This window comes from Mya arenaria, chromosome 9 (genome assembly GCF_026914265.1).
Source record: "Mya arenaria isolate MELC-2E11 chromosome 9, ASM2691426v1".
In the NCBI taxonomy this organism is placed as follows: Eukaryota; Metazoa; Mollusca; class Bivalvia; order Myida; family Myidae; genus Mya; species Mya arenaria.
This window is the reverse complement of record NC_069130.1, coordinates 48,455,077-48,471,123: the sequence shown is the minus strand read 5'-3', so window position 1 is coordinate 48,471,123 and position 16,047 is coordinate 48,455,077. Positions and strand designations below refer to the sequence as shown.

General features: G+C 34.5%; 1 protein-coding gene across 4 annotated transcripts in view; it reads right to left on the bottom strand.

Moving 5' to 3' along the window:
- LOC128202998 (arginine-glutamic acid dipeptide repeats protein-like) overlaps window positions 1-16,047 on the bottom strand; it is a 100,105-nt gene that overhangs the window by 83,168 nt on the left and 890 nt on the right. For all 4 annotated transcript variants that reach the window (XM_052904218.1, XM_052904221.1, XM_052904220.1 and 1 more), the window contains exons 2-4: window positions 13,480-13,764; window positions 10,963-11,033; window positions 2,950-3,052 (exon numbers count right to left, since the gene is read on the bottom strand). In XM_052904218.1, coding sequence (XP_052760178.1) covers window positions 2,950-3,052; window positions 10,963-11,033; window positions 13,480-13,735 — 430 coding nt within the window. In that variant the 5' untranslated portion in view covers window positions 13,736-13,764. The remainder of the gene's footprint in view (window positions 1-2,949; window positions 3,053-10,962; window positions 11,034-13,479; window positions 13,765-16,047) is intronic.

The window sequence follows — 16,047 nt, the reverse complement described above, 5'->3', positions numbered from 1 at the left end:
AATTCAACACTAAAAATATACAACATAAAATATGTAAAACTGCATTTTCAATGTCTTGCTAAGACCTCTGGTAACAATCAATTTGTAAAGAAGTCCTAAATTTCCACTGCCCATCAATATTGCAGCAAAACAGAGTAATCTCATGATGATGGCCAATCTATCTTTCATGAATATATTCTTAGAGAAAAGATGAATGACATATAAACATGGGAAATGTCTTTGATAAAATATCTATACCTTGAAAGATAGTCTTGGTGCTAATAATTGGTGCTTATTTTGAAGGCCAAAAAAAACAATAAGTTTGATTTTGCTGACCCGAATGACCCTAAATTTTGGGGCCAACCCCAATTCATTTTTTCATTTTGTGGCTGTCTGATTTTTGCAGTGGTTTGTGCACTCGCTTCTCACCTAGGTGACCCGGGTTTGTTTCTTGGCTTGGGCGAGTTTGGTTTGTGGTCACTGAACCAGACAAGCGGGTTTCCTCCAAGTATTCCGTTTTTCTCCACAACACAAGACCACACTCTCCAGTAACATCGTACCAACAAGAGTGAATAACATAATTTTGCAATAACTTGTTTCAAAATCGTTGTAAAATAAATAAGTTTAAACTAATTCATTTTTTGGAATAAAAGAAATAGAGTGTGTAAAATTTGTTACAAATGACAAATTCTAGCAAAATGGTACATAAAAGCAGACAGTGTTTTAATAGTAACTAATTACAAAAAAATGTCAAATGAACACTTAAATGCAAACATATAGCCATGTGGAATCATTTTCTACCAAAAATAAACACAATCCAACCAACCATCCCTTTTTTTTCAAGCATGTCACAGGAACCAGACATATATTTTTCCTTTGGCCTATTCATAGAAATAATAAAGGCCTTGTGATCACAAATTTTCTTGTTTATATGCATGGATGATTGACCTGGCAGCTGAAGGGGCTGACACCATTTTGGTGATGGGTTTTAATTGGGTGCGCTTTAGGCCCCTGGAATGGGCTTCAAAGAGGTGAAGCATCTTGCCGCAGAAGCAAAACAAGATTTTGAGGGCTCTCCAGACTGGAAATTAACAGCAAACTTGAGTGCATGCAAATACTTACAACAAAGAAAGAAACAAGCAGTATTCAGTTAACTGTTTTTAATCAGTTTAAAAAAAATAATCTTTTTTTTTGATGCCATTAGATTTGCAGGATTCTGCGAATCCACAGACAAATCAAAACCCCAATATGGCATTTTTCTGCAGCTCAGAGCCATGTGAAAAGCTTTAAAATTATTCATTATATTAACGAGATGATTTTGTTTTATTTCGAGAATAAAACAACCATTAAGTATTACACTTGTGCAACATAACTTGACATTGACGTCATTTCTCTTTTAATATTGAATAAGCATCAAACCTTTTATCATTTTTAATACTGATTTATGTCATGTGAATTTCGCATTAGTTGGTATTCATAAAAAAAATTGTGAAAATTGCTATATATCTTTTCCTTAACAGGTTTTATATTTTTTTTTTGTATTAAATGGCAACACGTGGAAGATCCTAATGTGTATCGACATTTTGTTAGCAAAAATATTAGCAAAAAAACAGGTATCTATTTGAGTATCTGTAAAAGTTTCCGACAGCAATTCTATTGCACTACAATGCAGGGAAACGCATCAAAAACAGGTCAATACTTTATAAACCAACCAAAACATTCATGAAAAAGGTTGCAAAAATTCAAAATACCGAAATATTCTGAGTTGTTTTCTAGCTTGAAGAAGTAGTTTACCTTTGTGTAAAAAACCCCATTATAAATGCCCTAAGTATTTAAACAGCGTTAAATTTCTTTTAAACTATAAATTTAAATAATTTCTCGAGCATTCTCTGTTGATTCTTACACTCGAGTCATATGGAAACCATGACACTGTTTCAAAAACGTTGGTATTCAAAATGAAACCCGATAATCATTCTATTCAGTGATTATATCAGGACAAAATTTCAAAGTAAATTTGCAAATTATTTCTGACACCATTATAACAGCCCTCTACATGTTTCAGACTCGTGCTAAACACACACTTCAGAATGTGACAAAACGGCTATCAAACTTTACAACGAATTTGACACCCAAGTTCCATATCATATCCCCAAGAAAAAGGGACAGCAAATTGGCTCACTGTCGTTAAAAGCCCTGTTACCATGGGAACCTGATGGAATATTTTCCAAGAGACTGGTTACAAAGCTATCGATAGCGACACTGTTTATACAGGCAGTTGTCTCTCTGTGGGTAAAACGATCAGCAAGGCTTTCACACCAAAAAGGAGAAAGGCACTCAACAGAGAGGCACTCAAGTTATTTCTTTTTTGTCAAAGACGTTTATCCAAACTAGATTTAAGTGGCACTTGAATTTAAAATCAATACATTCACATGTATAACAAACATAAATTTTGAGAGATAAACCTTTAACTACTTACTAAATAATGCATTTAAGGAAAATATTAATTACAGATACCAAGATTGTAACCGTGTATATAATAGCTGAAAACACACAAATATTAAATGACTAGCCAATGTCCTAAAAGATTTACAGTGATCCACTATTGTTTCATAAGGTAGAAATACCCTGTTTTCGGCACCTTTCTTTCAAATTAAAAGGTGTCCTGCATACAAACCATTGTTTTCGATAATCATCATCATTTTCGGTGAATTTAATCAATTATATTAATTGTGGTACATCTTATTTCATTTCTGTTTTTTAATATTCACTTCAAAGCAACGATACCAAAAGAGGCAGAAATAAAAAAAAAAATTTTTGGGAAGTAAATCATTTCTTTATCAAATATTTTGACTGATGTTTTTATACCAAGTATTTTTTAATGTCCTTCGACTTAACGGATTGCACAAGAAACTGACAACCAGCAGAGTGAAACAACACTATAAGGGAACAATATCACAGTTTGTTACGTACTTTGCGAGTATCTGTCCTGCACTAGATGTTGGTACACGCTGTCAGGAACTTCTGTCACGCGGTAATACCACTTCACTCGCAGCACCAATGTGTCTCGTTTTACCTGAATCGAGGAAAGAACTGCTATATATCAAGAATAGTTTAATAGAATGTTTTACGCCTGAACATGAACATGTATCACCTGGAAGCCAGAGGGCTAAAACCATTTGAGCCATGGGTTCTTGGGGCTCCTTGTCAAAAGCACACTGCCCTTTATTTGGGGTATGTGTGTGTGTGTGTGGGGGGGGTGCCTGGGGCCATAAGATCCGTGGATTCCCTGAATCCGTGGCCAAATCACATCCCTGATAAACTAAAGTACATGGCAGTCTTCTAATGGACAGAAATCTTTGTTGTACAACTTCACTCTTGAGTGTCATTTTTTAAATACATGAATACAGGAGGGGTGGGGGAGGAAAGGGGGTGGGAGGGGGGGAGGTTGTGATAAAAGGAATTTTCCAGCAAGCCAAGAATTGCCTATTAGTGTGTACACTGAAGCATTTTCTTATTTTAGTTCATTCAATAATAGGCAAAGCTTTTTCTGTGCAATAGGTAGCAAGGATATATAAATTATTCACTTAAATGCAGAGCAATTACACCCACTTACCTCTTGATCGAAATTAATGCTTTACGCTTGTGTATAATTTCAATAACTCGGTTGACGGTACAGAAACTACTTCTTGAAGATCACAACATAATTATTAGAATGCCCATAACCCTCGTATCATTTGAAGTCGCCTGTCAGCTTTTGTTTTTTTACTCTCCCTATGTGAAAAATCCCCTTTCAATTATTCATATATTTTTCCGAATGTTTTAAGAGCAGAATATAAAGCTATGGTAACAATATATATTGCCATTCATGAATTTCTCCATAGGTTTGTTAAATAAAAGGTTTGAAAACAAGTTGAACATAATTGTTTTCACAAAAAGGGGAAAAGTTAACTAAAGAAAATAATATAACTTTTCCCCTTTTTGTGAAAACAATTTTGTGAAAACAATTCTCTTTTTCCCCCATTAAAGGGCCAGCCACAATTCCCATAAAAGTGAAAACAAAAACACACTGTCTGGGATGTAGGCAGTGCTCCAGCTAGCCCGTTTTTCAATGGCGCAGCGCCCGTGCCCTTTTTCTTACCGCCCTGCCCCCTTTTCAGTAGTGCCCTTTTGACAAATACTATATTAGAGCCAATTATTCCATTAGTGCCCTTTTTACTATTGAAATCATTATGAAAGAGCAGCAGCCCTTAATCCGCTGTCATAATTTAGACAAATTACGTAATACTTTATATGATAATAGTGTTCCAGCTAGGTGTCACCATGCCCCCATTGTCTGCTTAAAATATGCCGTACTGCCCTTTCATCTTCCCATGTGCCTTGTCCAAGTCATATGACAGCTAAGTGTGTATTTGTGTAATGAGCAGACGACCTGTGTATTCATAATCGGTCATCTTCTAATCCAATAATTAGGAAGAGCCAAATACAGAAACATCGGCAGGAGGCAGGGCTATTGAATGTCAGCCAATCAGAATATACATTGAGAACTCGTTCATTCAATCATGAAAGTTCGTAAAATGCGATTGAAAATGTGAAGGGATGGTAAAAAAAGTTGTCAAGCACAAATCTTTAAAAATACTTGTTAATTGTATTGTTCTGACGATACTCGCCATTTTAATTAAAAATTGTTGATTTAAAGCAGACGGTCACTGCCGATTTGTAAACATAAGAAAGGTGGCGCTGACACAATCAAATACATCACCTTTTCAGTAAAAGTTTTGAAAGTTTATTTGTAAAATATTCATCATGAAAATTTCTTTGTTACCCACATAATTATGTTGATGTTTTATGTAGCATTTATCTATCATGTCCACGATCTTGTCAAAATTCGCCGAAACCGCCATTTTGTCAGAACGATTTTCGGAGTTATTTTATCAATGCTCTGTTTTATAAGTGATTTTTTAAACCAGGGAAGTGATTTTTATTGTCATTTTATTCTAAAACATCAGTATATTAAACATTATTTTACCAAAGACAATTACATAACAGCCAGGCTGAATATAACATTCGTACCCAATCCCGATCGTACCAAACTAAGATTCGTTCCCTACATATTTTTTTTTGGTGTATCTATTTATTTGATTGCTTCAAATGTTTAACTGTGTTTGTTTTTTTCTTCATTTTACATATTTTTTAGGAGAAATATGTGACATTGCACTAAAGAAGATGCCAAACAAGTACAATCATACTACCACAGACAAAAAGACAAATTTTAATTTTGATATTAAACACACCCTTCTAATTTTAGAGAAAAAACAACACCATTTTGTATAAGTCTGAACATAATGGAAAATGATTTAAATTGAGTATGTAAACAAAATAAATTCTAGGGGGAGACCCCCCCCCAAAAAAAAACAACAACACCTTGTGACCCCTCCCACGACCACCCCCAATCGCCCCTACACGACTCATGTAGCTTGCCCTTTTCAAAACTCCAACCTGCCCTTTTCAAATCCTGGCTGGAGCACTGGTAGGAATGAATTATATCCAAAAGCAAAATGAGAATTTGGAAAGGCTTGAAACTCGGACAAATATCCATAATGGATTATCGGAAAAAAACATTTTTTATCAATCAGCAGTTTCATTATCAGAGATAATTTATGTTAAAATGGAAAATAAATGTTACCAGAAATTGTACAATAGTCATTTCATTGTTTTAAAAAATATGAATTCAGAATCATTCCAATGGGTAATTGTATTCAATAACAAACTAAGATTTAAGAGAAGTGTTTTGATTGGACAGTATAATTAATTGGCCAATAGACAGAATGGAATCACTGAGGCAAGTCGAAGGATAAGGATAATAACTATATTGAATACTCTTATCCTAATAGGTCGAGACTTTTTTTAAAAGCTTATTATAACTATGATTATGTTTACTCAATTAATAACAGTTCAGTTTTGAACGTTAGTCTATAGATTTTCATGAAAGAGAATATTTTGCATTCGATAGCGCTAATGACAAATTTTCGTGAATTGAAATGGATTATTGAAAAATTTGGAGACAATCAATGGGTTTTCTACAATATTCTATCATTTTTAAAGCCCTTAAATGCAGGAATTTCAAACAAATACACCTTAAATTACCACTTATATACAAGGCATGAAAAAAATGTTTGGTTACAGTAACATCTTGTGCAAAAACTGGTAGGTTAGGTTGGCTTTTATTCTTTTTGTAAGAATGCTTTTGTCCTTATTGGGTAATGAAGTGAAAGCAATTTATATTTATCTTTTCAAGCTTTTTGAACTGCATATTAAAACACACTCGCCCAATTTTTTTTTAACCAATGGACTATAAACATGGTAGGGTCGGCGCCTATTTCGTAGGCAGGGGTCGGTTGCCAGCATCAAAAGTAGGGTTTTCAGGCCTACAGCAAAAAACCCTGATCAGAGTATAAAATTTCACCAACTTGAGCGGTAGACATATTTCTACATCTCATTTAAATTTATTCTAAATTTTCTCTAAGAATCTGATTGGAGTTTAAGAGAGTGTCTACATTCAATAACCTTGGTAAAAAGACCCTCTCTTTAGAGAAACTTGTGCCAGACAGAAATGGAATTACTTTATCCCCTGGTTTCTGAAAGTTCTTGGCACGGCTGTTAAGACTTTATCTTACAAATGATGATATCTCAAGCTCCTTTTAATTTGAAATGACAATACCTAGCAGCTTTTGAGTGGACTGGAGTGTGTATTTATTAAGTGGAGTGTATATATTTATACATTGGTATCAAATTGGAACCCGTATTTATTTTTTTACAACCTGAAAAAAATATATGAAATAGCTAGATTTTATTTTTGGTCTTCTACGTAGTGCAAGCCAGACAGAGCAATTTAGAAGACCGAAAATAAATGCTAACTTTCTTAGTGTTCAGCATAACAATTCTCTAAACTTAATTCAGGGCTCATGGGAAAGTTTCTATTTAATTGTAAACCAATTAATGACTAAAATTTCAAATGGAAATTTTGCGCTTGTTTTTGTCAGAGGCTTTCTAAATGATTACACGTGAGGAATGAGCATAGACACTATATATATTAAGCTGATGTCTTCGCCAATAGGATCAGTACTTAAAAAGTTTCGAGAAATTGGAGCCTGGTCCAGGCTCCAATTTCTCAAAACCTTTTAAGTCCTTTTTAACAGGATTAAGCTAAGCTCACTAATTTTGTATTATAATTTGCATAACATTGAATTCTTAAGAGTTTTTATACTTTTGATAGGAATGATCTTTATGATAATCACTATTAACCTTTTTTCTTCATCCTTATTCAATTTAAGTATGTATTTTGGCTAATTGAAATAAGCTACTTATTATTAAAAGCCTGTTAAGCTTAAGAAGTTCCAAGAAATTAGACCCAGAACAGTTCATATGTAACCATATACCAAAGACTCTGATGAAAGGAACTGCCAAGTTTCAATTTAATCTTCAATTAATTGGGTTATTTAGCAGTTCGCGCATGAACGCTTGCTAGTATAGGGCCATTAAGCGCCAAACACTAAGAAAACGCAAAATAAATGGCTAATAATAGAGCAAAAAATTAACAATAACTATTGTAAGGACGTTTTACCAGATAACAGACACACAACAGGCGATTATATTCCTCTGATCATGTTTGTATATTTATTCGTCCATAATGATAGACAATTAATAACTATAAATTCTACACTGAAGTGGCATATGGAGAGGGAAAAAAAATAACAAAGCTCGAGTTCCGATTACAAAACATTTCCTTCATCATGTCGGTGTAGAACACTTAAACCACTTTGTGAAGCCACTTGACGGGTAATTTATATGGGCATTTTCGCATATTAATTTAACAAATTATTGTTTGTTTTACCTCACCAGTTCTTTATAAGCCATTTCGTGTGTTTAATATCTCCCACTTCGGAAATTATTAGTTTTAATATCAGTTGCTGCATGATTTCCTAGCTCATTAAATTCAAGAGGTTTTGAATAAAATTAACCTTTTCGAGAGTATTCAGCAGATTTGTTGTTTGAAAACACAACTGCAAAACGAGTATACATATATATATATAGGATATCACACGAGTGGTCATTCAATACAGAATTTAATAAATGAGTTTTCTAAAATTGATAAAAATGAGTCTCGTTTAAGGAAACAATAAATTAGTATATTCAATGACCATGAATGTGATATATTCTATTTATATCATAAATACTAACTTGATGATTTACAATGCTGTATACATCAAACTTTACTATATTATGAACAAGCACATTTTCATAACTGTTCATTTATGATGATACATCAAAAGTTTTTACAATTGTTAGTGGTCAATTTTTATTTTTATTAATGGGAAGGCAGTATATATCTCAATATTTTCCAAACATTTATTTCAGTAAATGTCAGGCGTTATCGAGGTAAATCAGGTGAAGTGAAAGATATATAAAGTGGCTGGCCTATTAGTAGGTAGTTTACACACAAAAATGTAGACCACTAAAAATTGTTTAAAGATTGTTTGTATGTAAGTACACGAAATAAATGGTTATGTGACTGCTTCACTTCAAACCATTTATTGTTGTTAGAATATGCTAGCAACCTTTAACCATTACTTTAATATCAAAAATATATAATAAAACATTCAAACAAGTAGAAGACACGGGCAATATTTTCTTATTTGATATTTTTTTCTTTATAAAATCAAACAATTTTCACAAATTTTTAGGATCTAATTTTGAATAAAAAAACTGATGGTGAGTGATGCTATCAAATTAATAATTAATCAACAATTTTGCATCAATCACATAGTTCCCATCCTATGCATATTCTTAAAACAGAAGACACATTGTTAAATACTTCAAAAAAACTGTTGACTCATATCCCACAGGAAAAAAAACGAGACTAAATATATCACAGTGAATTAAGTTACACACACACAATGAGACTCTAAAGTTCACTTGAAACCCATTAAGATCACTTTTAATATGTAGATATATTGCCCTGTTGATTTGCTTCGACATAAAATCTAGCTTTTTTTCTCCCCGATACTTAAGTGTTTTTTATATATTAAGGATTTAGCCTTTTCACAGTTGGGTTGTTATCAGCATGCTCGTTTCAGATTATAAAGCTGAACATTGGAAAAACTATACGAATTTGCTTTGTGTAAAATCAATGAATGGCTCTAAAAAGAGCTCCTCATGTCATGATAAAACTTAATTTGACATGCATATTATAAGCGCAATCATTATTTTATTATCCTAATAAATATGCCTGTTAAATTCTCCGCCCAAAGGCATCTTCACCAACCTCTTTTACATAATTATTCTGACATTTACATTTCAACACAAACAATACAAGTTAACCAAACATTTATTCAGGCCAAAAAAAATACATTTGGTTCGGGTTACCCAACTCTACCTACAAAAAAAGGCGTCGACCCTACTGATTTTTTTGTCTGTTAGTTAAAAGAAATGAAATATAAGTGTGTGTTTTAATATGTAGTTTAAAACGTTTAAAGCTTTATACGGAAGATTACGTTAACAAAATTTGCCAATGATGAAAATAACGTTCTTATATAAATCCCTAATAAAAAAATAAAATACATAAATAGCCTCCCTACTCTACCTGTTTTTGAAAAGGATGTAACCCTAACCAGACAATTTAAAAAAAAAAATATATTTTGGCCTCAGCAACTATAATGTTTTGAAACACAATCACAGATAAAATGTCCAGGAAAAAATTATGTTTAATAAGTTACCGGTAGTTTAATAAGTTTATAAATACAGAGCTAAACTATAAGTATGCGGTTTATTGCTGGCTTCAACAATCCTGTCTTAACAACTTGAGGTATTTCAAAAGCGAATATAAATGCCAAAGGCGAAGGCAATTGCCAATTTCATCACGTCCTATTCACGATATAATGAGCTCTCAACAGGCTTACTACTCAGATACATTCTTAGGAAATTGAGTATCCTTCCATTTATATCTCCTATTCATTTTAGTACAATAGCAAATATAGCTTGCAACTTAAGTCAAAATTAATACACAGATTTCTATAACAGAAGCCTTATATTAGACAATTAGTATATTTAATATCTTCAACAAGAATGACTCAAGAAAAGGTGTAAGAGAGGGAGGAGGGGGGTTCTTTTGAAAATTTTGCACACAAAAATTAGGCCCATAGGTTTCGTTTTACAGTTTCATTAATGGACCTTAGTCAGTGGTCGAAATGAGCAGAAGCCCGCAAGTCCTGCACTGGTAAAATGTCTTCCGGGCTTGCTCAAATTCTGAATTTTATATAACAGGACTTGTTCGAAAATTTGATGCCAAGCTATAGTATATGAATTCGGGCTTGTTCATTCAAAAGTAATTTCAATGACTGCTTAGTCATACCTTCAATAATCTTATATCTGTATAAATGTCCAAAAAAAATCTAAACTTTGTGTTCATACTAAATACTGATGAAAGTTCAATTTACACACATTAATGTACTGGCAGCAAAATAGCGAAAATATGACAGTCAGATCATTTCAATTTATGGCTCTTATAGATCTTTATTGAAACTGGCAAAGGACCTCTTCTGTAAATAGGACCTCTAAAATTATCCTTAATTTTCTGAGGAAAAAATGAATCTCCCTTTTTAGGTGAAAATGGCATGAGGTTTAATTCCAAAATCTTCTTGTGTCTAACTTTTACAATACAAAGACTTAGCTAAACATTCTCAGGAAAATAAGCGGAATTCAATACCGTATTTTCAACTCTCTGTTCAGTATGTTCGTCAACAGGCAAGCAGAACACTGGTTAAACATAAGTTGGGCTTGCTTAAAATATGAATTTTTCATAGCAAAGCTAATTACAATTTTTAGAGTCATGTATTGTAACTTATGTGAAAGAATTTGGGTGTGATAATCAATATTTGAGAACTTGAGACAAATCATATAAATCTAAGGTTTACTAGGGTTACTTACCACAGAAAAATCGAGAATGGAACAGATGAAATATGGATTGTGATGTCTGTTGTTTTCGATGTATACATGATCTGAAAGTAAAAGAAAAACATATCATAGTGTTAAGTGAAATAATTACAGTTTGCATTCCGATATCTTTCCAGCCATGTCTGCACCACCACCCCCTGCCCCCTGTTCCCAGCCATGTCCAAAAAAGCCTGCCACCTGTTCCCAGCCATCTCTGAAACCCCCTGGCCCCTGTTCACACCCATGTCTGAAACGCCTGCCCCTGTTCCCCTCCATGTCCCAAACCCTCTGCCCCCTGTTCCCCTTCATGTCCCAAACTCCCTGCCCCATGTTCTGCTTCATGTCCAAAACACCCTGCCCCCCTTCATGTCCCAAACAACCTGCCCCTGTTCCCCTTCGGTGTCCTAAACCCACTGCCCCCTGTTCCCCTTCCAAGTCCTAAACCCACTGCCCACTGTTCCCCTTTATGTCTGACCCCCCCCCCCCCCCCCCCCCCCGCCTTTAGGTCTGAAACACCTTGCCCGCAGTCCCCTGTTCTCAGCCATGTATGAAATGCCATGCTCCCTGTTCCCTGTGATGTCCGAAACACCCTGTTCCACGTTCTAAACACCCTGCCCCCTGTTCCCAGCCATGTCCGAAACCCCCTGCCCCCTGTTCCCAGCCATGTCCGAAACACACTGTTCCCAGCCATGTTCTAAACACCCTGTGCCCTGTTCCCAGCCATGTCCGAAACACCCTGCCCCCTATTCCCATCCAGTTCCGAAACACCCTGTTCCCAGCCATGCTCTAAACACCCTGCCCCCAGTTCGCAGCCATGTATGAAATGCCATGCTCCCTGTTCCCAGCCATGTCTGAAACACCCTGTTCCCAGCCATGTTCTAAAAACCCTGCCCCCAGTTTCCAGCCATGTATGAAATGCCATGGTCCCTGTTCCCAGCCATGTCCAAAACACACTGTTTCCAGCCATGTCTGAAACCACCTGCCCCCTGTTCCCAGCCATGTCCAAAACACCCTGCCCCCTGTTCCCAGCAATGTCCGAAACACCCTGTTCCCAGCCATGTCCGAAACACCCTGCCCCCTGTTCCCAACCATGTCCAAAAAACCCTGCTCTCTGTTTCCAGCCATGTCTAAAACACCCTTCTCCCTGTGTGGCATAGTGCATTACACATGTTACAGCCACCCCTGTAGTTTATAACACTGGTATAAATTATATACATCTAAAATCGTACATGTATTTTACATGTTTATTACAAACAAAGCTCATTTTGTGCTAATACTTGAATATATCACGCATTACATACTGACTTTGACAAGTACGCCAGACAACATGATCCCTGTATATCTGCCATTCTGCGCAGGGGATAAAAGGTCAATTTTTTTTTATGTGGTTTAGGTTTACATCTGTTCAAAAGCAGATAGGGTAGATAGGCATTTTTTTTATTTGGCTTTATGTAAGAACATTATTGTCATTATTGGTAACTGATGCCATAAAAGTAATCTGTACATCAGTATTAATCAAAAGACATTATATTAAATTATGTGATGTAAAGTTTTGGGAATAATTGAATTCAGAAATCATTGATTTTCATCACATTTCAGAGATCAGTATGAAATATATCTGTCATGATTTCAGGTGTCATCATTTAATGCATAATATATATATGTGTGTATTTACACCCCAAGGATTGATATTTCAGCTGTTTTAGGTCTTTTAAAAGGGAAAAGAAACTAATATTTATTAATTTCCTCATTCACAGGAGACTGAAAAGCTTGTTCTTTTAACTGTAAAATTTCTCAATTTAGGCATATTCGCGGAATTGCTATAAGGGCAGAGACACACGAAAACCCAGACTATAAAAACAGTCGTGTCTGCGTCTATTTTGCAGGTAGGGTCGGGATACATAATTTTTTAGACCTAAAAATGTGAAAAACAAACTACCACATTTTTATATTTGTGTTGGTATACATGTAGGTGATAAAATACATCTTTCATTGTTTACATATTTCTATGAAAAAAATCGGACTGTAGCATCATATTAATACACCTACACGATGTTTTTTTCCTAAATATTGTTCACAATACTTACACAATAGTGAACAATTGACATTGGCAATCAGAAAAAAATCCCGATAAAATATTTGTTATCTAGACTACCCAACACATGAAGAATAATTTCTCATATCAGTAATTTATTTCCTTCTCAATTTTGGCCCTATTAATCATATTACATTTCTAGTTTGTAAATTCATCTAAATGAAAAATGACTATCATGTTCAACAGCATATCAATTTATATATATAAAAAACAACTCTTTTTCATAAAGTCAATGTCACATTGTGACATTATTAAATGACTTTCAAAATATATTACAATATTTAAGATAAAATCATTACTGTTTACGCCCTAACCCCTAAAAAAACAATTTGTCATTTAAAGTCTAGACCTTCTGTTGTTTACAAAATATTCTTTGAAATGTTTATGCAAAATAAATGTAAATGTAAATAAGGTACCATTTGGAGAATAGGTTATTCCTCTTTCGGTTGTAAAGGACGTGATTTTGTCCCCTTTCATAGTCAGCGACCCAGACGACCGACCTCTCCGACTTTTCCGCTTGACCTTGATCCCGAGGCTACTTTTATTCTCTTTCTCATTTTCATCACGTGGCTGTGGGGAAATTGATTGAAGTTCCGGGTCGTTCTGGTCGTTGATTTCCCCGGAAATCGAATTTTCAGAGTCATAAATGGCGGCCCCAGGAATGGGGTCCATTTTAATGCCGCTGCTATGTCTGGTGGAGTCTGCAATAATATATAAAATAAGTGTTGTAATCAGGATGCAAACGAATGGCAAAATTGATATTGAACATTCAGTTATTCTTTCGATCGAATGTTCGAATATTTGATTAACAAAATGAATCTCTTAGAAGTTCTAGTAAACTATTATTATTCAATTTGATAAAAGCACTATATACCAGTGCATTCATATTTGTAAACAATGCAAAATTAGATCAGCGAACATTGTAAATTTCCAGTTAATGATGTTATGCGCCAACAGAGGTCATTTCGTAGGACAAATAGCCTGGTTCTGGAGTTGACCTTTCCTAAATATAACTATGGAAAAACCAAACCAACTCGGAACTTGTAAAACGAAAACAAACATGGACTTCAACTCATCTATTGTGCAACAATACAGGAAGAATATGCTGTGAAACAGCTCACTCCCATCCCCTTAATCCACCTGCGACCTTTACAGAACTTTTTCTCCATATGTTTTGATTTGCCATCAAAGGCCATCATTACACAATAGTTATTGATGTAATATTCAAGTTAAACTCCATCATATAGTTAGGGTTTAAGAGGAAGTTTTATAGAAGGGTGCTGCTCCCTCCCCTCTATGTAAGGACCCCTCTGTGATCATGAGACCAGCATGTGCACACACACCCCCTTCATAGAAATGAATGTTGTAGATCTATAATAAAATAGTTTCTATGTTTTGTTTAAAAGATTTTTAAATTATTAAATATTCATACAAAGTTAATATATATCTTGCAATTGAAAAGTACCATTACTTCAATTAAATGCATTTCTGAAACAAATTGTCAAATTCATATATTTTATTTCTCCAATATCTTGCAATTGAAAAGTACCATTACTTCAATTAAACGCATTTCTGAAACAAATTGTCAAATTCATATAATATTTTATTTCTCCACAGCCCGAAATAATGTGCCATTCTTACCCTCATCGCCCTGTCCCATTTCTACAGCACCTTGCCTTTTTTAAAACCCTGGCTAAAACCATAATACAGTATGATGTATAACTTTGTATCCATGCTGCAGTAGATCCATATGTTTCAAGTAAAGCAAGGGTTATTTTTTGTTTATTGTCTGATATCACACATACCCCCTGTGTGTTGTACACAGTGTGAATCAATATCGCATTGTGTAGCTTGAAACCACCTTTTCAAGGATAGAGTGAGAATTTTAACTATGATATACTATATGCATTTGAAATTCAGGATTCTGAAAAATATATATAATAAATAACCCAGTTTTTGTTGAAAACCTGCTTATTATAAAAGGTGTCATAAAGGGAATAAAAATTGTCTGAATGAGTTAAACTAAAACTTCACCAGTGTATTTTTTCGGATCAAATTGGGTAAAAATTTCGCCACATTCTATAAAGCTATAACATACTTATTGCCCAAATGTGAAAATAAAAATTAATTTTAGTGCAGAGCGTTGATGGCAACATGCTTATTTCAGAATTTGTGATTCTGGCAAGTGTGGACCTGGTTAAGATGTTTGTCAAAATTATATTACTCAGACAATATAAACCATTGCATTAAATGCGAATTTCGGGTACAAGATACTTAAGTAACATAATTAAAAGACTTGTGGGGAAATCACTCATCTAAAAGACTTAGAAAAAGCTCCCAACCAAACTGCCACTGGACAAAACTGGGCTTTGGCGTAATCTTACAAGGTACATCTCAAAATTGTTGATGCTTAAATTATCTCTGACCATTGAGTTTTTACCCTCCATGATCCCGGGGAAAGATTTAGACAGGATGTCAGTCTTGAAGTTGACAGGCAATCCCACACCTGTAAGTTTGAGATATGGTTTGACCCTGCCGAATTTCCTGTATGCGTAAGTTGAATTTTGATGCCAAAAGTGGGCAATATACTTCCACTGGTTGGGACTATGCAATAGACCGAAGTTTAAGTGAAGACTAGGATGGTTTCACAGCGCAGACATTCAAGAAGGAATGGTTAAAGCGACACTCTTATTTAAAATCAACAAACATACATACATATATATAACAAACATAAATTTTGGGCTATAAACCATTCAACTTCTTACTATTAAAATAATATTTTTATGGAAAATATTCATAATTGATAACAAGACTGACACCTTGTAATTAATAGCTGAAAATGCACAAATATTAAATGACTTGTGGGCCCTAAAAGACTGACATAGACTAACTAAAGTAACTGTTGTCTCACATGATAGAAATTTGGTTGTTTTATGCACCTTTCTTTCAAATTAAACACTGTCCTTCATGAGAACCATTGTTAT